Consider the following 26,569-nt stretch of genomic DNA (forward strand, 5'->3'; position numbering starts at 1 on the left):
TTTCAATAGAAATCTCAAAATCGAAATGAAGAATAAGAATAAATATCAGAGTAAATATGACATTTTTTCCTTTTATAATTTCTTCTGTTCATTTCAATCGCAGTGAAGTTGCAATGTCTATTGGCACTATTCTTAAAATTGAAAAGCTAAAGGAACAAATATCCGAACTTTTTCATGCTATAATCGGCTGGCCTCAAATAGATATTGAACATGATAAAGCTGTGGAAGCAATCAAAAGATTCATGTTTTTCGGAAAGCTGTCAAATATCGTCTACTGACAAATCTTCGGCTGACAGAAGTTCAGCTCCTCATAACAAACTTGATAATTTGAGGATACTTGAGTTATGAACTTTTTTGGGTTTTTGTTTGTTTGGGTACCAATAGATGTCAGCAGGTTCAAGTTTACCTTTTTGGGTAAAAAAAACGATCGTTTGTGATTGGCTGGTTTTAAACTCACGTGTTACTCTTACGGCCAGGTCAATTCAAATTTTGGTCAACACACAACAAACGGCTTTAGTTAAATGTCTAAATCTTTTTTACCTGTTTCTCACCTTGGTTACCTTTTGTTTCCCTTTGTGCTTCCAGTTCATAATTTATTCATTGATTGTTTTGCTTCTTTTTTTGGCGGGCCAATTTTTATCCACATTTTTATTGGTGATTGTTTCATTTAATGTTCAAGGATTCAGTGTATCATCAATTTTGAATTAGCAATCAACAATCCAATGATTAGTGTTTACTAGTGTGACTAGTTGACTTAAGGTGAAAGGGTTTCTTTTCACTTGCTCAACCTTTCTTTCAGCATTAACATTTCAAAGTTTACAACGGATTTTTACTTCTAACATACAAATTGTATTTTTTTGTTCGGATATTACAACCAATTGTGGACTTAATTTACAAGTTTTTTACAATTTTAATGTGAGTAGACTTTTTTATTTTCGTATACACTTTTCCATAACTTCAATTTGCAATCGTAACCATCAATAATTGATTATTAAACGAATAGATATTCACTCTAACCATGTCTAATGGATGCTTTAACAGCTAACTCTTTTCAATATTGATGTTCACAATCAATGTCAATTGTTAACTATTTCCCTATTTACAATGCCAACTCTGAAGATAACCATTTATCGATAATTTGTCAATTTGTCTGAAGCAAGACTTACTTGTTGATTGAATGAAAACTAACCACGAGTTATTTTGATGAAAATCACAAGTTAATTTATTGACAATTTAAAGCGATAATGTTTACATGGGAACAACCAGTTAACCTTTCAAACAGCTGTAATATTGATGGAATCAGTTGAATTTGAAGGTGAAATTGTTGTTGGTTGTGGTTCCGGTGGACTCAGTCTGTTGACTGATTGTTGAATCTCCATCAACATACCAATAATCACATCCAATTTAGCGTCAAATGGTGGCGGTGGTGGATGTGGTGGTCTAGGTCCTCCACGGTGAGGTGGACCAAAGGGTCCTCTCATTGGCGGTGGCATTGGTTGACCTGGAAAAACACCGGGTCCCGGCATGGGATCAAAATTGTTACCAAAATCTTGTGAAACAACAAGCACAGATAAGCTACTAACTATGAAAACTAATACAATTGCACCTTTCATATTGACTGAGATTGGATAAACTTTCTTTCAGATGTTGACACGAATTGAAACAAATAAATTTGATCATCTCATGTTCAATCAAAGTGTTTATATACTGAACTTTCTTCTTACCACAGAATCAATTTGAAATTTAATCATTCAATATTAATGTGGAAAAAAATATACCAGAATCGGTTGCAATTTTTTAAATTAAATGTTATTCTTTGTATGGTGATTTTTTGCTGTTCAACAAATTATGTCCAATCATTCAGCAACAATTGAATCTTCATCAATTAGACATTAAACAGCCCATCAAGTTGCAATAACATACAATTATTGAATAACAATTGACTCAACTTGTGCTAAAATTATTATCAGACAACATTGAACTTGAAAATTAATTAGCTTAACAATCAAAAACAAGCATTTTTGATACAACAACATGTAATCCGAATCATTTGAAAATTGTAAATCAAATGAAACGAGCAACTTGAAATTGTAATTAAATCTCTGTGCAATCGATATGATGAATTAAAATGAATAAAATGAAAAGATTGACACCTAATGGATCTAAAGTAAAACAAGATTTAACCAGGTAACTGGGTAAATGATAACAATTGTAGATTCATCTGTGAATCAATTGTTTCAATTTGGCAAATTGACTTGTTTCATGAATAGTTTTTTCATACTTTCTTGATGATATACTGAAACCACCATCATTATGATGATGATGGTAGACATCTAAGATGTTTTGTACCTTGAACCGTATAATTTCCGTAGGCACGAAGATTATGTTTCAACCTCCTCCTCCTTTGAATCTCCGACCTTTCCTGAAAAGTCAATTTACCTTGCCAGGCAAAGTCAGCAAACTTTCCTCCTCCTTCAGTGAAAACAGAGTATAATGATGATAAAGAGGCAAAATCTTGAGGATAAAGTTTATCGACGTAAACGTGATCTTTGAGGCTGGCCCACAGCATTAGTTAGACCCGCCAAGGTAACGGTCATTTAAAACTTACTCTCTCTTTGCTTGCCTCTTGCATTATCATAAGAGTAAAGCTTTTGTATGCTTTTGTTCATAAACATTAAACTTTGCTCATTTCCTTGCGATTATGTATTTTGTTGCTCTTTTTTTACTTGCAAAACGTTAGCAAAACACTGACTAGGTCAATAATGGTTGTAAAGTTGACTGTAAGGTTGACTGTAAGGTTGACTGAAAAGCTTTGCCAAGCTTTGATTATCAACTTACACACACCTTATATCAACTTTTGCCATTTAATCTGTTTTGTTTGTGTTCACAAACTTTGCTCAATCATTGTTAATCTTTAATGTTTACCTCAGTTTTAAACTTATTTTTCCGGTCCCATGTTAACTATTGAGGTAAACAGTAATATTAAGAAACTTGTGTCAAGACATTTATTCACTAAATTAACATTAATTCCGTTTTTGGCCTTTTCCTCATTTTACGCTTTCTACGTTTTTTTACCCTCAACTCGTAAGGTTAAGGTTCATTTGGTTTTTACATTGACTATTTAAAATTGCTTTTACTTTTGCTTATTATGTTTTACCATGTTTATGTTGATGAAGAGGTGAAGGTGAAAAATGATGGAGAGGGTAAAGATGAAGATGCTAATGATTGCAAGATGCATGAGAAGAGGAGGGAAAGTTAAATCTTTTTTTCTCTGTTTTCTTCTTGCGTTAATATTTTACTTTGATAACTGTTTTCAAGATTTTATCTTGTTATTCCTATTTTGCTATCGTTACTACTTTTATTGTTTTTTACCTTATCTTTCAATCCATCTTTGTTTTGTAATACGATTGAATAAGATTTTCGCTGATAACACATCATCTGAACTTGATTAAATATGTTTTTCTATGAATCACATCTCATGTTCTGTTCGTCAAAAACGCCTTTGTTGATTTTTCGGTGGGTCAGGAGACTTTGAATGCCTTTTGTGCAACATTTCACACTCTAAGCATTCTGGTTTTAACTAGAATTCATAACAGAATTAATTATAGCTTAATCTGAATACCTATCTGATTTTGTATTATGATAGCTCAATTTGTTCCCCATCAAACTAAATATATCATTCACATTGTTATATCACAAATGAATATTTTTGTTCATTCAAAACAAGATTGTTTGTAACAAAGGCTTATGTTAAAATGTAATCTTTAATGTTTCAAGAGTAATTGTTTATTAAAGATGAATATTCTTGAATTTTCAGTAACATAAAAGATCAACTGATATCAAAGATTACATTTTTCACTCAAGGTTTTAAGATAGAAAATTCGGGAAAATGTTGATTTTATGGATATTACGAGTTTATTTTTTAGTCAACTTTTGGATTGAAAAATCGTCAGAAATCGTCGAATGGTCATCCTGTTGCGACAAATCGACGTGTTGTTGTTTCGACAGCAGGTTGCACTACACTGGAAGGTCTACGGGTTGTTGTTGATGTTGTTGACTTGTGTAGTGGCCCAATAGGTTTGGGCTTAAAAGGCTGTGGACTAGGTTTAGGTTTAGAGCTGGATTTATATTGAGATGGACTTGATTCCTCGTGAGTTGACTCATGGCGGTCTTTACTCGATTCGCGAAGATCTGTACTTGATTCATGGTGAGCTGTGTGAGTCTTACTCGGTTCATGGTGAGTTGTACTTGATCCGTGGTGAGTTGATTCATGGTGGGTTGATTCGTGGTGAGTTGTATGAGTCTTACTTGGCGACTTTGACGAAGGTCTTGATCTTGATGATGATGAGGAGGATCGTCGCTTGTATCTTTTGATGTCTGGAGCTGCAAGAGTTGCAACAACACAGAAAAGAACAACTAAAATAATCAAAGTTTTCATTTTAATTTACTAACTTATTATTTAATTTAATATTAGTTAATACAAACTCAAAATGTATTGTGATTAACAATTTTCATCTTTAGTCTTTTTTCAATCTTTATATACTCTAAAAAAGCTTTTCAAATTACACTGTCGACAGGTAACGGAATGATCTCATCATGCGACAAATTAATCTAGATATTAACATATCTTAATGTAATTACTTGGATTACTAATCAATCAATCACTTGGGCTATTAATCACATTTGTGTATCCTTTCGTTCCATCATCACAATCAGGACTCATATGATTCTCGCGATTAGATCAACAATTATTTTCAACAGATAGTTCAATATCACTTAGGAGCTCATTGTTAATTAGATATCATTAATTCAATGTCAATCAACGTTATCTAAAGTATTGCCATTCCAAAAGAAGCCAAAACATCACCAATTAACCTGATGTGATTGGCAAAACCGACTTATTACTTAATCTCATTCAATAACACAAGTTTTTATGGGTAAACATATTTAATAATAAAATGTTAGGAATTAATTAATTTTTATTTTAACTGAAAAATTACAAGCAATGACAAGAAATGTTAATTGGTAGTTCTTAATCATTCCCAGAAGAAATTATTTAGAATCAACAGAATAATTGATTGAATTTCGTTGCTAAACAATTAGACATTTTCAGGTCAATTTGTAACTCTTAGGTCATAACTTTAATATATTTCCGATTTTGAAAGGGGTTCAATGGAGTATTTATGCTAAAGTGGTTGAATCATCTGAAGGTGCTTCGGTTGATGGTGCACTTGTAGGTGCAGCAGTTGGTGCAGCAGTTGTTGGAACAGAAGTTGTTGGAGCAACTGTGGTTGGCTTTGGTGTTGGCTTGGGCTTTGGGTGTAATCGTTCAATTGCTCTTACGATTGCATCCAATTTTCCAATGACGACATCTAACTTCTTCTCGATTTCAACGTGGGGAGGTTTTGGTCCAGGCTTTGGTCCAGGATGATGATGTTCGTGATGTTCATGATGTTCTTCCTTGTGGTCTCCTTTGTGGTCTCCCTTGTGTTCCTCCTTGTGTCCATCCTTGTGGCCTTCTTTGTGTCCTTCTTTGTGTTCCTCCTTGTGTTCCTCATGATGTGGTTCATGATGTTTTCCTTCGTCTTTAGGGGCAGCAAGGATTGCAGTGACACTGCAGAGAACAACTAAAACAATCAAAGTTTTCATTTTTATATTTGGTCAAGTTAGTTAGTAAAAACTGAATTATATTTTGATTAACTGGTAGCATCATTTGCTTCACCGAATCTTTATATACTATTCAAAACTTGTCGAATTCACATTGCCAATAGGTGAAAGAATAATCTCATGATGGGATTAACTAATCATATCTATGAATATTCCTTTCGACACCAAAGTCATATGAAAACTTACGATTAGATTAATTTGCATTGTATGGTTGATCCACGTTGTACAAGTAATTCTTTTCCTAACGATATCAGCAACGATAAGACTCTCTTGTCAGGAATTGGTTCCAAAATCGAATCTGATAATTACATTTGTATTTCAAAACAATTTCAAGTTTCTGTTTTGGGCATAAATTCCAATGCATATACCATATTAGGTATTTCATATTCACTTATGAGCTTTATATTGAAAGTTTTATCAGTTTTGCCAAAAAAATCGTAAAATCAGAATAAAATATGATTGAATTCATGCATTGGCAACTTTCCAATTTGACCATCAATTGAATCCCTTATGTGTTAACTTACAGCTCAATATGTTTGCCATTTCATTAGTTAAACATTGTCAATTCAATGTTCAACTAATTGTTATTGGTGTAGATTTACTTGCTGTCTTGTACGCCATTGTCATTGCAAAACAAAAAAAACATCAACAAGTAACTTGAGATGTTTTCATTAAAAAAACGTCTTGAATCATCTTTTGTTTTTTTCCTCACCTCATTCAACTGTACATAAGCTGGTTAAAGTTTAACGTTTTTTGGCTGTGCCAATACACAGACTTACGAGATGAGCTTAAGATTTTACAGCCCTCCAAGGAGTAAGGGGAGTGGGCTAAGACAATCGCTAAGGGAGAGAGGCTCGTTCACAAGATTTACGCAAGGTTAACAGAGCGTCTTGAGCTTCTGCTGTTTCTTGTAACACGTTTAAGGGTAACCTTTATCCAACATTTGTCTTTATGTTTATGTTTTTTTTGCCTTCTTATTTTTGCTCTCTTAGTCTTGACTTGCCATTTGGCATTAAAGCAGTCAGGAATACTTCCTGTGAAAGAGAGGCGAACAAGAAGATGATGATGAAGAAGAAGAGACTTGAGATGAAGAAAGATGGATGGACTGCCGTTGGATCGACGTTCAGACCGGAAATACGAGTCAAAAGATTTGCAAGTTAAAAAGGCAGAAAAAAATAAACATCTAAATATCAATTTCAATTAAATTTTAATTACAGCTGAAAGCGCACCTAATATTGAAATGTTCAACCGGAAGTTTATGATTCTAATCAAGTCTACTTTTTGAATTTACTTGGCAGTTTAACAAACAATCGTCAATAAATCAAGGATAAACCTTAGAGTTTGATTGAAGTTGAATGAGATGAAACACGCAAAATGTTTGATTGTGTTAAAATAGTATCAATCGAAAGTTCTTGTCGATCGTGTCGATGCTCTTTTAATGTTCGTAACCCTCTCATGATCTGAAATTTCTAATGACACTTTGGGAGGAAAAATTTGTCATTTCATTTGCGAATAGAACTGAATGGGTTAAGATTCAGTTATTGAGTTCATGAATCTTCACGTTAAATTATTAACTAGCTTATGAATAATCTCGATCGACTTGAAGTCTTAATAGATACTTTTTTGGAATGATTTTTGTCTACAAATTTAAGTGTTTAGCTTGTAAGTGGTTGAGTGTAACTGAACTAAAGTTGATATTAATACTTCAAGTGCATTAAATCCATGGAATAAATCATCAACTTTACAATTTTTCATCAACATTGTCGGCAAAAATCGAAGTGGATAGATTTTACTGTAACAATAGAAACTTTTATTATGATGAATTTTTCATTTCCACTGAATTTCTTGGATAATATCATCACGAGAAGATGAACGGCTATTTTAATGATAGTCTGCTTCCATTTGGCTTGCATCATTATAGAAATAATCATTAAAGGATAATTTGAAAGTTGTATCCAAACTATGTTTCATGTTGAGGTAGCATTCAGAGAAAGAATAGTTTTCTTATGAATTTTATTAATAATTGATAGTTAAACTTGCATTTCAAATACTATTAAAAATTTAATTCAATTATTTGTAACTTTCTTCTGATCTAAGGAACCACGCAAATAATGTCGCGAACTGTTATGGCTTTAAAGACAGCTCAATAGCAATCAAAATTGATATAAATTGTATCCAACTCTTGATAAGCTGAAATAATCTCTCTGTGAATTTTGAATATGAATCAAATTGTTTTTCAACTCGCAACTTCAGAAGTTGAAGAGGAAAAAAAGAGTGCATTGAAAAAACTATTTTTCGCAATTATTGGTTGGCCATCGCTTAATATTGAACATTCTGAAGCTGCTCGAGCAATCAAAGTTTTTATATTTTATGGTCAGTTGTTGCTTGTGTATCAAAATGGTCATGATATTTCATCGAAACCAACCAAATGGTTTACCATTTCAACAATCAGTGTTGACTTTTTTATCTACCTTACATTAATTAGACTGATTGTCAATTATTTCATAAATGATTCAATCATTTTAGTCTGTTTAGGTGATGTTTTATCGGGTTGGGACAACGGTTATCCCATTGGAATATTATCCATCATCGGAATAACCTGTCTCGGAACTTTTCGATCCTTTTCTTGTTATCAAGCTCGAAATGGAAGTCTTGCCTGGTTCAGAGTTATTGAAGAAGCTTCCATTCATGGATTTACCAGTAAAATTCTGAACATGAAAACTGTCCATTTAATGAAATTCAGACAACAAATTGTGTTCCTTTCAAGACAAATAATAGGTGCATCTATTGTTCCGACGACCATTTGGATCGCATGTTATGTCTATTTACTATACAGCAGTCCATTGACTTACTTGTCCATTCAAAGTCCTTTGTATTTCATTTGTTTCGTTTCTTGGCAATTAATATCAATTATAGCGATCATTTTCATTGTTCCTCAAGTTGCTTGGTTTGCTATCATGATCATCATGTCAATTTGTTATTTAAACAAACGAATTCATTCCGTTTATGACGAACTTTCAAGTTTATCAAATATAAATTTTGTTCAATTTTATCGACTTCACCATAAACAAGTTTCAGTTCTCAATGAAATTGACTATATTAATAATCTATTGAGATATATTTTCTTGGTTGGCTATTATGCGATTGGTTTAAGTGGTGAAGTGACCCTTCTTTATTCTTATCTAAACTTATTTGATATGCCCATAGCAGATCGTGGACTATGGATCGTTGGTTCTAATACCATTTTCCAGATAGGCCTAGCTTCTTATTTAGCCGGCAAAATATTAGTAAAGGTAAACAGTATAACACCTTCAGTCCATGAAATTCATGCTTTGCTTTGATCATCTTTTATTTTTTTGTGATTCACTTTTCTCTTCTTATTATAGCTAAAGCATTCTTATTCATATTATCAAAAATTGAATCAAAAAAATTTCAAACTACCATTTCGAGTTAAACTAAAGGTTTGTTCATGTTCATCGGTTTCAATTGAAATTATCCAACATTAAAATAAGCGAAAAAGAAACATTCTTTTTGCAAATTCTATTGAATCAAACGAATCAATAGTTCAATTTGAATGTTGTATCTTTTCATTCCAAAATTGCATCTTCAAATAACGAGAAATTTCGTTCAGAATTTCAAGTTGAAACATCCAAACTAATTACTGAAATTGATCATTTATCATTCACTAGTTTCTGGAACTTTTGAATAGATTAGACTCTCCTAATAATGGATTTTGGATTGGCGACGTTTTCATCATGGATAACCTTTCATTTGTTCAGGTAAATCAAGTGAACTTGATGAAAGAAAACGAAATCTTAATTTTCTCAATTTTATCAGTATTGTCTTGAAACTTGCTCCAACATGATGCTGTTCATTTGCAATTTGCCAGCCCTGGTAAAGGCTAACTCCTAAGCGACTTCCAGCTAATCGTGCATAAATGAAGCACCAATATTCTTGTCTCAGTGCTTGCAAGAATGAATTTTAAATTGATCATTAAATCAATGGATGTGAATCATTAATATTGAATAACATCTTATTTCAGCTCTTAATCTATCGCGAAAATGAACACAAATGGATTTAAATTCATTCAAAATTGCACAAAATGCAATTGTTATCATTTAACTTCCTTAATTTTTAAATTGTTGTAACAATTAATTTGATTAAAATGGTCATAAAGCTGTTTTCCATTTAATCAGTGAAATCATCTTTTTTCACAACTTTCCATTGTTCATGCTGAATTGTGTTTAAATTAACATGTTAACCAACAAACATTAGCGTCATGTTAATGGTCATGTTAATTCAATCTCAACTTAACTATACTGTTGAATCAGTGAACATTACACATGTAAAAAGGATTGAACTTTCAATTTTTGAGCAACCATTTAAATCAGTTAAATTTAAATGTTTGACAGCTTCTCATAATTGATGTTAACCAAATTCATTCAAAACGGTCCGGAACTTTCGTGACAAGTCAACAGGAAGATTAAAAATACCTTCAAAGATCGCTCTTGCCTCATACTGACCTTACCAACTAGTGCCATAAGCCAAGATTCTGTATGAGAAATAAAAGCTGAAACAAAAGGGAACAAAATCTTATTCAATAGCCATGATTTAACATGATAATAATGATAATAATTACAGGTTAAACGTTGGTCGCGTGCTTCTGCAAATGCTCAGAATACCTTTTCTTTATACACTTTTAATGAATATAATGATAAAGTATAATGATAATAATAGTGATTCATAAAAGTATATTTCAGTAGCCAGCAAAAATGAAAAGCAAAAGAAGCCCAAAAATGTAAACTGAAAATGGTAGCAATGAGATTGAGTGAAAAATGAAGGGAACAAAAAAATCTCTTGAAATAAATGTGTTTGTGTGTGGTCACTTGAGCCATTACAAAATGACCATCATTGTTGATTTCAATTTTGATTATTGATTGGCATTCATAACCTGAAAACACCTTAATTAAATGGAAACTTTTGACAGCTTTACAAATTAAGATTTAACAGATTTTTCCTTGGAAATGATGAAAAAGCTTGCCATCAATTGAAATATTTGTATTGTTTCTAATTCATCTATTTTACCTGTTTTTTTACACAAAAAACTGATGTTGATAACCTATACCTTGAAGGTGAATCAAGAGTTGACCTTGAAAAGGTTTTCAGCTAAATTTAGTCGTTATTTTTGCGTAACTTTATTCCTAACATTTTGTTGTTACCTTTGAAAGGTTTGTTCATTTGAAAGCATAGAGGCTCAATATTATAATGAAAGTGACTTGTTTTTGGTTTTTATTTTTCCCTTCAATTATTTTACGGACATTTTCATAAGATAACAAGTCCATGTCATTTTCATGAAGATAATTTTCGTTGCCTCTTTTCTGCCCTCACTTTTGCCTTCCTTAATTACTATCATTAAAATAAGAGATCCATTTGCGAGAGAAGATGTAATCACATGTTGATGACTGGAAAAACAGGTAACTGTGTAGCAATGACATTACCTTGATGACTATGGCTCTGTCTGCCCTCTTCCACCTCTCTCTACTTGAACAATTTTCAAATGAAAAGACCTTTTTCAACGTCTTTTCTTACCTTTTTTCCTTACCTTTATCCTTGCTCATTTACTTCTTATCTCGCCATCTCCTCCTCCTCCAACTCCCCTCTGACACTGAACGCACAGTAGTAAAAAATGGTTCATAGTTTGTCATTGCTCTGCTTTGCTTGTTGAATGGCTCGTCAAGCTTGTTATCATTTGTCTCATTGTTATTGGCGTAACAAGCAAAAAAATGATTCACGAAATTTCGTCTTCATCTTTTTCTATTCAAAAATTTCATGACTATCATCATAAACATCTTTGCAACTTTTACCTGAATATTTATTTCTGGCTTGAACAAGGTTCAACTCGCGTTCAACTCTCTGTATTATGACAACGTTTACAGTAAAATTGTTACTTTTTTTTCCTGTTGCCTTTTTTAATGATAATTTAATAATCTATTTTCACCATCTCCATCATAATCATCATCATCTACTTCATCATTTTTTTTCATTCTTTTTGTTCATCTTTCATCGTTTACAAATTGAGGTTGTGAGGCATTTCAGTCCGCACAAGTTATCTTTTTCGTGTCAAAAATACTTGAATGTATATTTGAACACACATTCAGGTTTAATGAGTTGACCTGTTATCTTGCTTACTACCTTACTAAAGCCATTAATCTATAGCCAAGATTATCTTGATTATCTTTTGATTAACTTAATATTTTAGTTCTTTGATAACAATCGAACAAGAAATATCTCGATTGCAGTCATTGCCATTATAAATGCACTTATAGAATGGTCTAAATTCAAATTAAATGTTTTTTTTCGCCATCGAACAAACTTCTTTCAAATCAAATTCCAACAATTTAAAAATCAAATTAAACGAAAGCAAAAGTTTAAAGGAATGCTTGACCTTTTCAAAAATGCAATATCAAATGAAAATAGAACTGAATCATGTTAATTCAACACTTTCTCTTCCTGATTCCATCAAGTAACTTGGAATCAAATGAAATTCAAGGAAAAAATGAGCGTAGATCAATAATGGGAACATGATGAACATCTGATGAATTTAAAGATAAGAAATGTCACATTCAAGATTGGAAAGGCGCTTCTGTCCATTTGCGTGTTGGTGTTGCACCATAAAACCGCCAAAAAAGGCTCAAACAAAAACAAAAAACGGTAAAAGTAAACGAACTCTGAACGAATCAATCGAGAATCTAGATTTTGATCTAACATGTTTATCTTTATCAACTGGTCAATTGCACCATAAACTATGAAAAACTCATCAAAAAAATGAACGACTCTTTAAATAAATATAGTCTTGAGGTCAAGTGTGTCGACATAATTGCAACACTTTTCATTCTCCTTTGACTTTCTCCTCCTTCACTCACTTGAATCTCTCCCAAAATCGATCTCACCTTGTAATGCATAAATTGACCGGCATTCAAACGATTTAGTCATATTCAAGATTGACCGCTTCCCATAAGTTCTTGTTCAATAGTTTCATTACCACAGTCTGTCTTTTCAATCAACCATGTTTTCAGTCAATTACATTCCAGTGTTTATCTCTATCTTACAAATTAGCCAAGTTTGCTTGGTTGAATCAAAGCTCTTTGGTTACGATGAAATACTTGAAATTGATTTAAATACTCTGAAAGGGTTGCTTGCTGCCGATAAGCTTGGTGACAGTTTGAAGCGATCATCGGTTGATTCTGGTCCAGCTGCCCCATCACCTGCCAATACTGGCATCCAAAGTCCCGTCTCTTTGCCATCCAACACTCAATACTCGACGCTTCCACTTCCCTTGTACTTTCGTAAACCCAATCCGGTGAAAAAATCACCCTGTGACAAGGTTCATGGAAATTCACAAAAAGTTCACAGAACTCCTTTAGCTGCTACCTCTTCAACTGTATCATCAACTCACTATGGACTTTCATCTGGTTCAACATTACTCGCGTCCCCATCTTCATCAGTACCTTCAGTAGGGCAAAAAATTGAAATGGCTAAAAACTTTTCTTCTACTGCATCTCGTACTCACGCTGATTCCACTGCTAAACCTGCTAAATCAAATCAAACATCATCTGTTCCCACTGCAAAATCTACTGAAATGGTTGCTTCAGAATCTGTTTCGCATGGTGCTTCTACTGTCCTTTCTCAGGCAGCTTATGCTGCTGCCAGTCCTAACTCTCATCTTGCTGTTGCTGCTCCAAGTGCATCTGGTTATGGTGCAGGAAATATGCAACCTATTCAAGGTGCTTCAATTGCTCAATTACCAGGATTGAAACCTCTTGCCATTGAGGAACATCAAAAGGCTGCTTTCCATGATTTCACCGGAGCTTTGGAGAATCATGAATTGAAACCATTGACTCATCAAGATGTTCAAAATTTACCTGTTGTCAGTCACTCCGCTTTAACCGGTGGTCCAGCCACAGCACCACAATCTCAAGGAGGTTATTCAAATCAAGGAAACAACAATTATGGCGCCAATCCTAATCAAGGTTACATGCAACAATTTAATGGATTTGCAGGAGCGCCAGGACCTGCAAGTTATAACGAAGGTCCAGCAATGGGTTCTTTTAACGGCGGTTTCGGCGGAGCTCAATCATTCGGTGGTCAACATTATGGAGGAGCCAATTCAGGGCCATCATACGGTATCCCTTTCTTCGCACCTAATACTCAATCATTTGGAGGAATGCCAAATGGTGGACAATTTCACAATAATGTTCAAAGTGGCATCAGTCAATCATACGGCTATCCATCTGGAAGTCATGAAAACTCTAATAACCCAGGTTGGAATAGTCCTCTTCGAGCATTCCTTAGGTAATACAGTACTCATCATAAGCATAAAAACACTTAAATTATTTAAATAAATGGTAATAGTAACAGTAATTCGGGGTTTCAAACTCATTATGCAGTTGTTTTGGATCGAACCATTGCGCTCTTTTCATTAGTGATTTATTTTTTTTAGAATTTTGTTTGTCTTTAAATTTAGATAATCTCTTTAAACAAAATCCTTTTATCGTCGAAATGAAAGGGAATCATTTTATATCGAATCAAACATGGAATACTTCATTGAAACCATTTCAATGAATGCAGTTGATTTCATGATGAGTACTATTCATTCCTTGGTTGTTCACTTAGAGTTCACATTGACTGATGTAAATCGCAGCCAATTACGAAAGCTCAACATTTCCTCTCCACCGTCATTCCATTCATCATGCATAATCATCATCTAATTGATGGTTTCATCCATCTAATGAAAACCATCAAACTGACCATCATTACCTTGAGTGATTTAGCTTGCTTTTCTAGATTCAAGTTGGTCCAATTTAATGACTACAATTTAGTCATGACTGTTTAAATGGATCGAGTTGATGACCAAGAAAAAGTGCGAAAATTGAATCATCTTTTTGTTTTTCAGAAATGATGAGAAATGAAAAAAAGTAAATCAATAATCAATTTACTAGCATTAAACATTGTAATCTGAAGCAATCCAATGGATCTTTAGCAAACTCAAATGTAAATGCTAACTTAACTGCTTTGCAATATTCAAACGATTGCACCAATTTAAAGTTTATTTTTTTCATGTGAAAAGAGCAAATATTAATAAAAAAATATTTGATTGAGGTCAATTGAATGATAAACTTGAACACGTGAGGGCAATGTTTGACAACTTTAATTGTAACAATTAGACAAAAAAAGGTACTTTTAAAGTTATCGTGTTGAAGAGTCATGATGAACGCACATTTAAATTGTTTAACCTTTTTTTTCTGATTTTCATTGTCGAGAGATAATCAGAAGTAAAAGATTCTGTTAATTTGTTAAACTTGCATCAATCATCAAGAGCAAAGAAAGACGGAATCTTGACCACACCAACAAACGAGAGGGAAAAACCCACCAAACCAATGATGTTGATGAACATTGTTCATGATGTTAGATAACCAAATTCATTTGCCAACCTTTTCCTTGCATGTTTAATGTTAATTTGGCGAAAAAAATGAAAGATTGAAATGAGGAAAAAAACAAAAAGCACTAAAGTGATGATCATTGATAGGCCTGACAATTGGCCAGTTTTCACAATCAACTTGCCCATCCTCAATGTAAAGTCAACATTGAAGTGATTTTAATCTGCCTTATGTAAATAACAGTAACCCAAGTACTGTGTGTTTATTAGGTCATATGGGATCATCCAAGTATATCATGTTTTATACTAATCATCATCTTCCTCTTCATCTAGCCTTGTTTTTTTTCAACTCCTCATCTTGCTCATCTTCATCATCTTTTCTTTACCTAACTCTAAGCACTTCACTAAATGGTTCCTCTTTTTTTGGTGGGAAATCTTTTTTTTGACTTCTTCCACTTTGTCCAACTTGATTCAACAATTTGTTAAATGGACTGAATGAGCAAACGATTAGTTGGGCCTTTTTGTGGCTTAAATCAACACCCAGACTCTCTCACATTTGTCATTATGGTTGTAATGAAAAGGTCGTTACATCTCAATATCATCATTTATCAACTCATTTAGCGAATTGATTCTGAGAAGAAAATTTTTGGGTAAAAAAAGTGTCGCTAATTATCTTTCTCTTGCTTAATCAGTCAATTAATTGTGAGAAGGTTTCAAGTAAGATTAAAGTGTTGAAAAATTGTGCGACTTGATTGCCATTTAATCGTAGTTTTAAGGTATTGAGTCGATGATCAATGTCTCAATTTACATTAAATAATTGAAATGTTTTTTCCTTTTCTCTTTTCACATCATCATCAACTCATCCTGCCATCCTTATCACACACTCAATGCTCTTCTGCCCCAATAACCATTATCGTAGGTTAACAGGTAACAATGATTTTTGAAGCAAATTACAACAATCAAAGTTAAATAAAGTTTTCAATGTTACACTGATTTTGACATTTTGTTTATCCAACTAAAGGTAATAATGATAAAAATTGTTACCCACAACAACAACAACAACCTCTCAAATATATCATTTGTTGGCTTTTTTTCTGTATTTCATTGATTTCCAAACTTACTTCGATAAATTACTTTCACCTTTTGTATACACTCTCAAAGAAAAAGGTAGATGATGATGATGATGAGAAAGAGGATGAAGAGAAAAGTTAATAACAAATAATAATACAAAAGTTTCCCTCATTATCTTGGAATGCTTTTAAGGCAAATATGGTAAAAGCAAAAGCTATTTATTAATAAACTGATAATACAATTGAAAAATACTTTCACCTGATTCATAGTCAACTGCTTATTTTTGTGAATCTTTTCATTTCTATTTCCGTCATCATTATTATCATCGTCATTATTGTTGCTTCCAGCATCCTTATCATTTCATGTCTTGGTCATTTTCGTGATGAAACGAGACAATAAATGACAACCTCAAACATGATATATCAATAAAACAAACTTGTTATACAATTTTGATCGACAATCGCGATTGTCAACAATATTTGCATTCATTATTTTATTCAAATAATGATTACAAAATTGGTTCAACTTTACCTTTACTTTCAAGAGTTGACCTCATTCTCAATGTTTCAATTGAAAAAAAATGATAAATCGTTGGTCAATCAATTTTCAAGATTTCTCAGACTGAAAGAGGCACTGATTCACTAATAACTAAACCTCAACTTGTAAGTTATTTTCAACTTTTTGACATAATCACTTTGTTTTGCTATATAATTGCAATCAAATTGAACAGGAATCAAACTTGATCATTAAAAGATTTTCACTCTGATTGCAGTTGGTTTGATCTTCGCAAAAAACACTCAACATGAATAAAATGCATGATATGAGCTGAAAATTCTGTCAACTCTTTGCATAAAGGAAACTTTTACAATTAAAGATTTTCCTTTTTCTTTCACTTTTAATCTTCGTTCAAGTTGTTATTTTGTCCTGATCAGTCGATCGTAACAAGTCATTTCTTATCTAAAGTCCAACTTACCCTACGGCCTTCGCTGAGTCTGGACCAAATTTGGGTTATTCCCAGGGCTCGGGTCTAGGTTAACGTTATCTTGGTTTGTCCTAATTCTTGAAGTTGGTTAGCATCTAGACAAAGTGAGCATATGATGGCTATAAAACTCATCTAAGGGTTGCCCATTAGACTAGCCTTGATTACACTAAACTTGCAACTGGAATGACCGTTAAATTATTTTGCTTATTTAAGATTCTAAATCCATTTGAACTTAAATTACCCACCACTTTATTATCGCTTTACACAATGAATTAATGAATGTTTAGCGGTGAATATTTACGGTGACTATTTGACCTTAAAACTCAATCCAGCAACTCGTAAAGAGGTTAACCTTGGAAATATTTTCACTTATCCTAGATTATAATGAATCCAGGTTTCAAAATGATATCCTTTTGTTGTTACCTTAGGCTGTAAAAAAAGAAGATGAAAATTGTCTATTTCTTTGTCAAAAAGCCTATTCTATTCACTTTCTAAGCTTTTCTTATCATCGTCTTACCTGTTTTATGCTCCCACTCAAAAAACAAGCAGATAATACTTTCTTCAAACTCATCTTTGACTTTTTGTCAAATGAATAGTGGGCTAAAAGTATTCAGCCAAAGTATAAATAAAACTATAAAAAAGCCCAAGAAACTACAATAAAAAATATGTCTATTATAATGTTATTATAATGTATTCATTACATATAATTGAAGAAACTATTTTCTGGTTCAACTTGAAAATATTTTGCCCGCCCTTTTCAATAATACAATTTGGGTTTCAACTTGGCCAAGTTGTTGACACTTGAAATACCTTTTAGCTTTGTGTGAATTGTATTAACGATTATCATTTACAGATTATCTTCAGGTTAACTTTATCCTCTTGATTTTTGTACTTTTGGTTTTGTCAAAGATTTTCTCAGCTGATTCTAATTATCAGCCAATTTGCCATGAATTTATTTTCTTTAGCCATCTTCTGTTGAAACAAAAATTTCACCATTTCCCATGTGAAACTTATCTGTTTCAATGAGCTTGGTAATTTCAAAATTGTCACCAAAATATCTTCTGAATATCTCATTGTCTTGGTTATCAATGATTATTCAAGTTTTATTCAGTTTGCTGCTTTTGTTTTGTTTCCATGTGAAGTCATCAGATTGTATTCATGGTTAGTTAAGGTTGACTATCAGCCATTGACTTTTAATGAATGGTTACTCTTCAGAGTGAAGCTAATTACTTTAAATGAAACACAAAAAGGTAATAAAGTTACCTTTGGCAAAAAAATAACAAACTCATCAACCATTGCAATTGAAAGGAAAATGTGAATCAACTTGAATCACCTTAAAATCAACTTAAGTAACCTTTTGTTTACTCTTGTCAATTAATCATTTCCATTCAGGTCTTATTGGACAATCCATCAATGAACTATCTAACTGAATCAATTGACCAAGGTGACCTGGAAATTGGTCTACAGTTGTCGAAAAATTTGGCCACAAATCGAGATTCAAATGCAACTCCATTAAATGCCAATCTTGTTAATGGTAAGTTTAATATTAATCACTTTACTTGAAATTGCCACTTGATTACCTTTGGTGACAACTTTCATTTCAACATTCAAAATGCCAACCATTCAATCTTGTCTTTGTAATGGTCATTTAAAGTTGATTATTTCCTGTTTAGTTTGATTAGACAATTACTTTAATCTAGTTCACAGTGTTAACAATTAAATGGTGTTTAACAAAAAACTCAAATCAGTTTGAAATTTTAATCAGGAAATTGAAATCAATGTAAACCCTGAGAAACCATGTTTTTAGTTTTATTCACTAGTCAACTCTATTTGTTGCTTTCAATGTTAATTGAATAGTTACCTGCTGGTTCAATCAAAGGTTAATTCCTCATTTTATTTATAAAAGTTTATTGTTGAATCGCCATTTGTCATCACTAAATCATCATTTCTCAATTGTTCATCTTCTGCACAAGATAATCAATTGTTTACCTCAACATTTAATTGGCCTCTAACCGAGTTCACCTTAAGAATTATTTTAAGAGTAAAAATAACCAAAATTTAAAAGAGGAACCAAACATCAGCATAATTAAGATGAAGGTGATAATAGCGTCAGTTGATTATGATAAGCTGGGAACAATTTAGAACCAATTTGACCATTTGATCAACATTTTGCCAAAAGAGTGAAAAATTCAAATTAAACAGAAAACTTTATCAATTTGTTGATCATCAACAATTAATTCAATCCATAAAAGATTCATGATTAACAATTGTGATTAACTGAGAATATGTTTAACCAAATCAGTTTTATTTTCATTTTAAACCTTTTTGAATTGTTTCTCGAAAACAATTTAATCGCACAATTATCATGATTGATGTTATGTTAATCAGTTGAAGATGATTTATCATAATTAGAGTTTGTTTTTAACATTTAATATCCTCAATTTACTGAGAAAAGGATTGATTCAGTTTTTGTTAACATTTATTTGTATTCAATTGAATGGAGACAAATTGAGAATGAACACAATTTAATTGTAAACATTTTCATTTTACAATCAAAAAAATGGTCCATCTTTCCTAAATTAAACTTCAATCTAATCAAATTACATTATTCATTTTTAAGAGCTTTATTTGCATCTTTATTATTAGCATTGAAATTTAGCCTTTAATTGCTATCATTGTTGATCAACTGTCAATAATATGAATTGAATCTAGTTGAAGATGAATTGAACTATCAATGTAATCATGATTGTTGGTTACATCAATCAAAGGAAACAAATGTTTTTAGTTTAAAAAATGATTTACTAATGATGACTTAATTTTACTTTTACACCATTTTCTCAGGAGATTCTGATGCTGATTCGGGAATTGTTGCCATTGGACCAACAAGGATTGGTTCAGCTTCATCAACTGACACTGATCCTGATGTAACCCTGACTTCGGCCTATGGAATTAAATCTTCTTCAATATCTTCTTCTTCTTCATCGAATCAAGACTCGACCAATCCAACTCCAATACCAATCTCTTTGCACCAAGACAAACGTAAACCAATTTTTCAACGAGTCCGGTTTGACGATCAAAGTCCACCAACCCATTTGGCTCTCCGTAAATCATTAAGCCATCTATCTACGTCAATGTATTCACCAAAAGGTGCAACAACAATTAACCAATTAACAAGTGAACCCAAGATGAGGTTAAATTCATCTTCTAATCAAAACCAGTCAACAGTTTTACCTAAAGAGACTCATCCTTTGGCTCATCGTAGACTCACAATCCCTTCACCTTTACCCTTGAAAACACCTTTAACAACCTCATTATCCTCAACACCATCGCCATCATCTTCATCTTCAAGTTCAGTAACAACTATCTCTAAACCAATTGACAGATCCTGGTCTACATTACCTCGTAATAACAAGATTGGAACCAACAACAATGCCAAATGGACAAGTACACTTAATCAAAAGAATCGCAACAATTTCCAATCAACTTTACCAAATGGAACCAGAAAATCATTTTTAGATACTAAAAAGCCTGATCTCATAGAATCTCATTCAGTTAAATTGTCTCTCAGTTCATCTTTTAGATCATCTCCTGATTCAACAAAACTATCTAAATTAAGTACTTTACCAAATGGATTAAAGACGCAAAAATCATCCTCATTAGCACCAACGACACCAGCAATAATAAACACAACAACCAAAACATCAACAGGTTCAACAACTTGCATGTCAAAAAGTCGAAGTTGTTCAACTTTAAACAATTCAAAAGACAAATCAATCAGTAACACAACTGGATCAAATGAACCCAAAATTACCAAATTGTGTACAATCGATCCTTTGGAGTCTACTGATTCAATGGTTTGTGCCTTTGCTTCGGTGGCCAATGTTGTTAGTGATGATGCTTCATCAATTGTTAATGATAAAGTTTCTGTTGATAAAGCGGTTGCTGCTGCCGTTGCTGCTGTAAATTTTGTTACAAATAATCAAGTTAATTTATCTTCACCGGCAACCAAATCAGTTAATCGTCCATCTCATTCAATGACGCCAATTAATAACAATGCTAATGGTCACTTGTATAGCAACCAGTCTATTGAGTATTCACCTCAATTTAATAGCAATCAACACTTTCAACGAATCAATTTAAGTCAAAATAGTAAAAAAATTGAATTCCATGAAATGGAAGACGATATTAAAGAGAATGATAATCTTGATCATCAATATGAAGCGATATTTCCTTGTGGGAAAAGCTCAACCTCTAATGAACCAGAATCTGGTTTAACTGGAAGCTCATCAGCAACGGCGCCTTTGCTTCCTTTGGAGTCGCTGGTTCAATCCAAAGCTTTAATCGGTAATTCAGTTGAAAGGAAATCAAACCAATTATCAGTTAATTCCAATGAGAGTGAACCATCAAATGGTCAACGAAGCATTGAAAGTCAGGATGGCAACATTGCTCAACATCACTTTCCTCAGTATCAACCTCATCATTCTCATAGCCAACACCATCATCATCATTTTCATCATAATCTTGAGAAAACTCATGCCAATAGTAACATCAATGATGAAACTGTTAACCCGATCTCAACCGGAATCCATTACAGGTCAATACTTAAGCGTAGTTCAACAAGTTCACCAAATTGGCCTTTACAATCAATTCATTTTGGTGGAGAGGAAGATGGTAAAGTTAGAAAGCAAGTTGAAGATTCTGTTAATGATGAAGGAATGAAGGATAATCAGAGGAAATTGGAATTGGCAGATAATAATGAACAGTATTTAGGTGAAGGTGAAGGTGAAGCTGTTGCAAAAGAAGAAGATGAAGAGGTTGGAAGAAGACAAGAAGAGGGAAAACAAGGAAAAGAAAAGGATGAAGATAAATTTGTACAAAAACAAGACAAAACCATGCCAATGGCCTTACAGATTAATGGTCCGTACTTCATCTCATCAGGCTCACCATCTTCACCATCAACTCACCTAATCTCTTCCTCTTCAAGCCAATCAATGAACCAACAAAATCAACAACTCAAACAAATCAATGTTGCACCAAAAATGATGGCCACTTATTCATCTTGCAACGGTATTTTATCATCAACCAACAAACCAATGGATGATCCATGTGAAGCTGCTTACCTGCAACCCGATCAAATCTATCCTTTACCTTCATCCAAGTCAAAGCCAACAATGGCACCAACAAGCGTAACAATGTTGCTCAAGATTAAAGATGAAGAGCAAAAAAATGAATCACAGGAAACTTGTCAAGTTGAATATGCAACAATTAGCAAATCAGTGACAAAAAAGCAAGATTCACATGAAGCTAACCGTCCTAATCATCTTAATCATTCATATCTTCATCATGCTCCACACCATTTACCTCACCATTCAACTCAAAATTCAACTTTCCCTCAACAATCGCCAACACCAGTTCATTATAAATTCAATGAACAGGCAAGGTCAATGATTGAAGGTAAACAGTTGTCATCGCCTGGTAACAATTCAATCGTCAAAGTGACTCGATTTGCTATGGATGTTAACGATGGAGTGAATCAGGCAAATTGTGCAGCACAACCAGTTCAGGCCACAGTCCAAGGAGCTTCAAATAAATGGTTATCCAAACGGATTGGTGGCTTAAGGAAAGCTTTATCTCGAGCTTTTAGCACTGATAAAATACCCAAAGATCATCATCTGAGCAATAATCAATCGACAGCCAATTCATCACTTTTAGCTTCGTCTTTAACAGCTTCAGCCAATTTGAAAAGCTCACTGGCGGTTGCGAGTGTAAACCATATTTCATCGTCCAAATCAACGCCAAATCTTAATTCTAAACTTGAGTCGACCGATTCTTTGCAAAAGAATCATTCAACTGAAGATTTATCTATTGATTTAAAATCATTTGTTAAAACGGTTAAAAATCGTATGAGCTTCAGAAAAACAAAGGGAAAAAGCAAATCAATAGACAAAGACAATTCAATTAATCAAATTGAAAAACAAGATGAAAGGTGAGTCTAAATTTTCCCTTTACAATTGTCACAAATTGGACAATTTATTTTTACCAAATCTTGAATGTTTGATTGATTGAGTCAAATTGTTCAATTTGCTGAGCAAAAGGATAAATATTTCAATTTGAGCAAAACAGACTTTTCAATCTTTTTTGTAGCTTTGAAAAAAATTGAAAGTTAATGAAAGAGTTAACAATCAAATAGAAAATTAAATCCAGCAAAATCAATGATCCATAAAAGTTAATTATTGTGATCAATTTAACAAGCATTAATACAACATAAGTGTGTGGTTATTGGAAAGCAAGTTTAACAAGTGAATGTGAAAAAAAGTGAAGCTTCAAAAATCAAATGAAACAGTTTCATGTTATATTGTTAATTGTAGTCGATTTAAACACTTTAATTAATGGTTAACATGACAAGTTGATATTGACTGTTGATTATTTCAATGGTTGGGCTTCATTTGCCACACACAAATTAAAAGATGAAACATTCCTTGGCATCATTGTTAATTATTAAGATTGAAAGGGATAACAATCAAGATTTAACCTTAAACATCAACCTTTTTTAACCAATCCATTTTAATAGTAATCAATTTAAAGTGTTTCAATTGACTCTTGTTTTGCTTGTAAATTTCATCTAAATATTGTGTTGTTTCAATTGAAATTATACATTAATCAATCATTGAGTGTTTTACATGAAACAAAATAAGGTTGATCTCATGAAAGATTATCAAAAAAGGAAACCCTTTACATTAGATTTTATTACAGGATTGAATGATGAACAAATTGAACAATTTTCATCAAATTGTATGTTTGACTGTATTTTGGTTCACAATCGTGAGTTTCCATACAAATCAATCAAAATCATAATCTATTTGGTTAATAATGATCAAGAGAAAGGTTACAATTAAATGATGATCAAATTACCAAACCCACACTAACATGAAACTTGATGCTTAGACAATCAACTGATTATCAACTTTGTTAATTAAGATGAGTTTATGCTCTTCCTGGTACATTATTTAACAATCTTGCCTGGTTATCATTCAAATTACCATCTCAAAATGAAGACCCAAAATAAAGCTCTAAATTGTTTGCTGGAAATATAAAAAGCTCAATATAATCAAATTGTTGCTCTTCTTGTTTTGTTTTCATTGCAAGTAAATCATAATCAACTGGTAACTTTATAATTTGTTGCATCTAATTGTCGACGATTCAACCTTAAATTGTGCTTTCTTAATCAAAATGAATAATCATTTTCGTATTGTTAACATTTCTTCTCATTCTCATTGTTAGGCTTAAAGGAAGGGTAAAAGTTGCTATTTTGGTTTCTCTTGTTTGCTGTGTAAACCTATTCAATGGTTAATTGTAATCTTTACCTTTGCCAATTAACATTCAATTTATTCAGTGTTGTTAATGTTTTGATTAATGTTTAGTTTAACCGTTAATCAATTTCATTGTTATAATTGAAACTTTTGTAATTTAATCATTTTGACGCTTTGTAAAAATATCAAACAATTGTTTCCTTGCAATTTATAGTCATTTTATGCGAGAAAATTGTTACACTTTGAATTTTGTGAATTAGGAATTTGATTTATGGCTTAATTTGGTTGATTAACTGATTGTGATTAAAATGAATGCAATTTTGCATTTTTTTCATTCAATTCTAGGAAATATTTCTGTTAATTTTACCTGCAAAATGAATTTCTATGAAAGTGAATGTTGAATAATTTTGCCTTTTCATTTCAAATCGTGACTTGATCATTGTTGATCATCATTTTTCATCTTCATTTGCCTTTATAGTGAAGCATCATTATGACATTTGATTATCATTGTAATGCAATTAAAGTTGTTGAGTGAATGCGAAAGTTAAATGCTTAAACGGCTAATTATAATTTCATAGTGTGTGGTTAATTTTTGAAATATTTGTTTCTGTACAAGAGTCGGCAAGAGGAATCAGGTTTAATAGCAATGGATTAATTTCTGTATGCTAATTTAATCGGATTGATTTGCAGCTTAAAAACTGTCCATTAAACAATTGTGGATCGCATTGAACAATAATTAAATGGAGAAACCTTTTCAATTTTGTCATTTCAGGCTTAAGGCTAATCTCATGTTTAATGTCCTCAATGATCATTTTTATCCTAACCTATCATTTTCAGATTGATTGATCCAATCATTATCGTTGAGTTGACATCATTATTAACAGTAATTATAATGGAATCAGCATTTTTAGTTAATCAAAGTCGAGTCAAAATGTGATTTAGACCAATTGCAATGGTAAACATCATTAACTTTAAACTAATGAATCGTTTTTTTTTGTGATGAATATTTAACTCAAAGTGTTTCAATTTGTCAATCAATGTTTAACATCAAGAAATGATCGTTATTTTAATAATCAATTATTTATTTTCTGGTAATTAATAATTCTGTGTATTTTTGTGCTTTCAGTAAAACCAAATGGAACAACGTTAATGCCAAAAAAAATTACAATCAAGAATCTAATCAACTATGGGGTGAATTGATTGAATTAAAAGCTGATGGTTCACAGGTAATTGAATTGAATCGACCACAAAGTAAACCATTTGGCTTTTTCTTGGCTAGAGGAACAGTTAATAATGTTAAAGGTAAGCTGATCTGTTTGATTGCCGATGTTTGGTGAGGAATTTTTCAAGTGAAAATTGGTTTATCAATTTTCGGTTCTATTGCACTTAGTAATTGCGACTTGACTTGAAATTATTTATCAATACTCAGTTTTGTGATTCAATTGTATTAATCTTTTCATTAATTATTTACAGGTGTTTTTGTGTCTCGGATGCGAGATGAGCAAACACAAACCATATTAACTGGATTACTTGAGATTGGCGATGAAATCGTTGCTATTGATGGATTAGATGTTAAAAGTCATAATATTGCCCAAGTTAATCAGTTGATGTCCATTAAAAGGAAGATTAAATTAACTGTGAGACCTTATGTAAATCAAAATCATTAAGGAATTACAATGATGGACTGAATCGAGACTGCACAAACCATTATCACAATCATCTTCACAAATCAACTTTTTTTTCATTGAAGCCTTATTTTTCAATATTTCATTTTTACTGATCATCAATTATTTGAATTATCTAATTAATCTTATTGACTTTTTGAAAATACACCATTAAACTCACGATAAGTTAATTGCACTTGGATGCACTATTTTTGAGTTAAAATTATATGTACAATCTTGATAAAATAAATCATTTTATGTGAAACTAAATTTCTCTGTAAATGTTGTCATTGTACTACCAGTTGGAATAAGCGTTAATTTTGGATTATTACAGAATTGTTGTAAATTTATAAATAATTATGACATGGTCAGTTGGATTTAACAATGATTTAAGCCGAGTTGCGCTGATTGTGAGTCGATCGCCACAGCTTTATTTATC

General features: G+C 32.3%; 2 protein-coding genes across 3 annotated transcripts; both read left to right on the top strand.

Annotated features, from left to right (window-relative positions):
- The first annotated feature begins 385 nt into the window (after positions 1–385).
- On the top strand, positions 386–14,831 carry LOC149094676 (uncharacterized). 2 transcript variants are annotated; one of them, XR_016197965.1, is made up of 2 exons: positions 386–915; positions 6,660–7,521. XR_016197965.1 is itself a non-coding variant. In XM_089266330.1 (2 exons), the coding sequence occupies exon 2, from the start codon at positions 13,199–13,201 to the stop codon at positions 14,021–14,023; it is 825 nt and encodes a 274-aa protein (XP_089122456.1). In that variant the 5' UTR covers positions 430–915; positions 12,784–13,198; the 3' UTR covers positions 14,024–14,831. The 2 variants fall into 2 exon arrangements, 1 of the variants encoding a protein (XP_089122456.1); XM_089266330.1 differs by lacking the exon at positions 6,660–7,521 and adding an exon at positions 12,784–14,831 and having other exon boundaries at positions 430–915.
- On the top strand, positions 7,887–26,400 carry LOC107372167 (uncharacterized). The gene is made up of 7 exons (XM_089270393.1): positions 7,887–8,960; positions 9,054–9,128; positions 9,357–9,446; positions 18,549–18,690; positions 19,998–23,142; positions 25,593–25,768; positions 25,940–26,400. Exons 1-7 carry the CDS (start codon positions 7,887–7,889, stop codon positions 26,131–26,133), a joined length of 4,896 nt encoding a protein of 1,631 aa, XP_089126519.1. The 3' UTR covers positions 26,134–26,400.
- Positions 26,401–26,569: the final 169 nt, after the last annotated feature.

Source organism: Tetranychus urticae, chromosome 1 (genome assembly GCF_039701765.1).
Source record: "Tetranychus urticae isolate SD_2017Ah chromosome 1, NJAU_TeUrti_SD_1.0, whole genome shotgun sequence".
Lineage (NCBI taxonomy): Eukaryota > Metazoa > Arthropoda > Arachnida > Trombidiformes > Tetranychidae > Tetranychus > Tetranychus urticae.

What these genes read in the sequence shown, in the direction of transcription:
- LOC107372167 (XM_089270393.1), top strand. Translation starts at nt 7,887, where the DNA reads ATGAATCAAATTGTTTTTCAACTCGCAACTTCAGAAGTTGAAGAGGAA. An exon ending in AAATGCCAATCTTGTTAATG is followed by an intron (nt 18,691 to 19,997) that starts GTAAGTTTAATA and finishes CCATTTTCTCAG; the next exon opens with GAGATTCTGATGCTGATTCG. An exon ending in AACAGTTAATAATGTTAAAG is followed by an intron (nt 25,769 to 25,939) that starts GTAAGCTGATCT and finishes AATTATTTACAG; the next exon opens with GTGTTTTTGTGTCTCGGATG.
- LOC149094676 (XM_089266330.1), top strand. Translation starts at nt 13,199, where the DNA reads ATGGCTAAAAACTTTTCTTCTACTGCATCTCGTACTCACGCTGATTCC.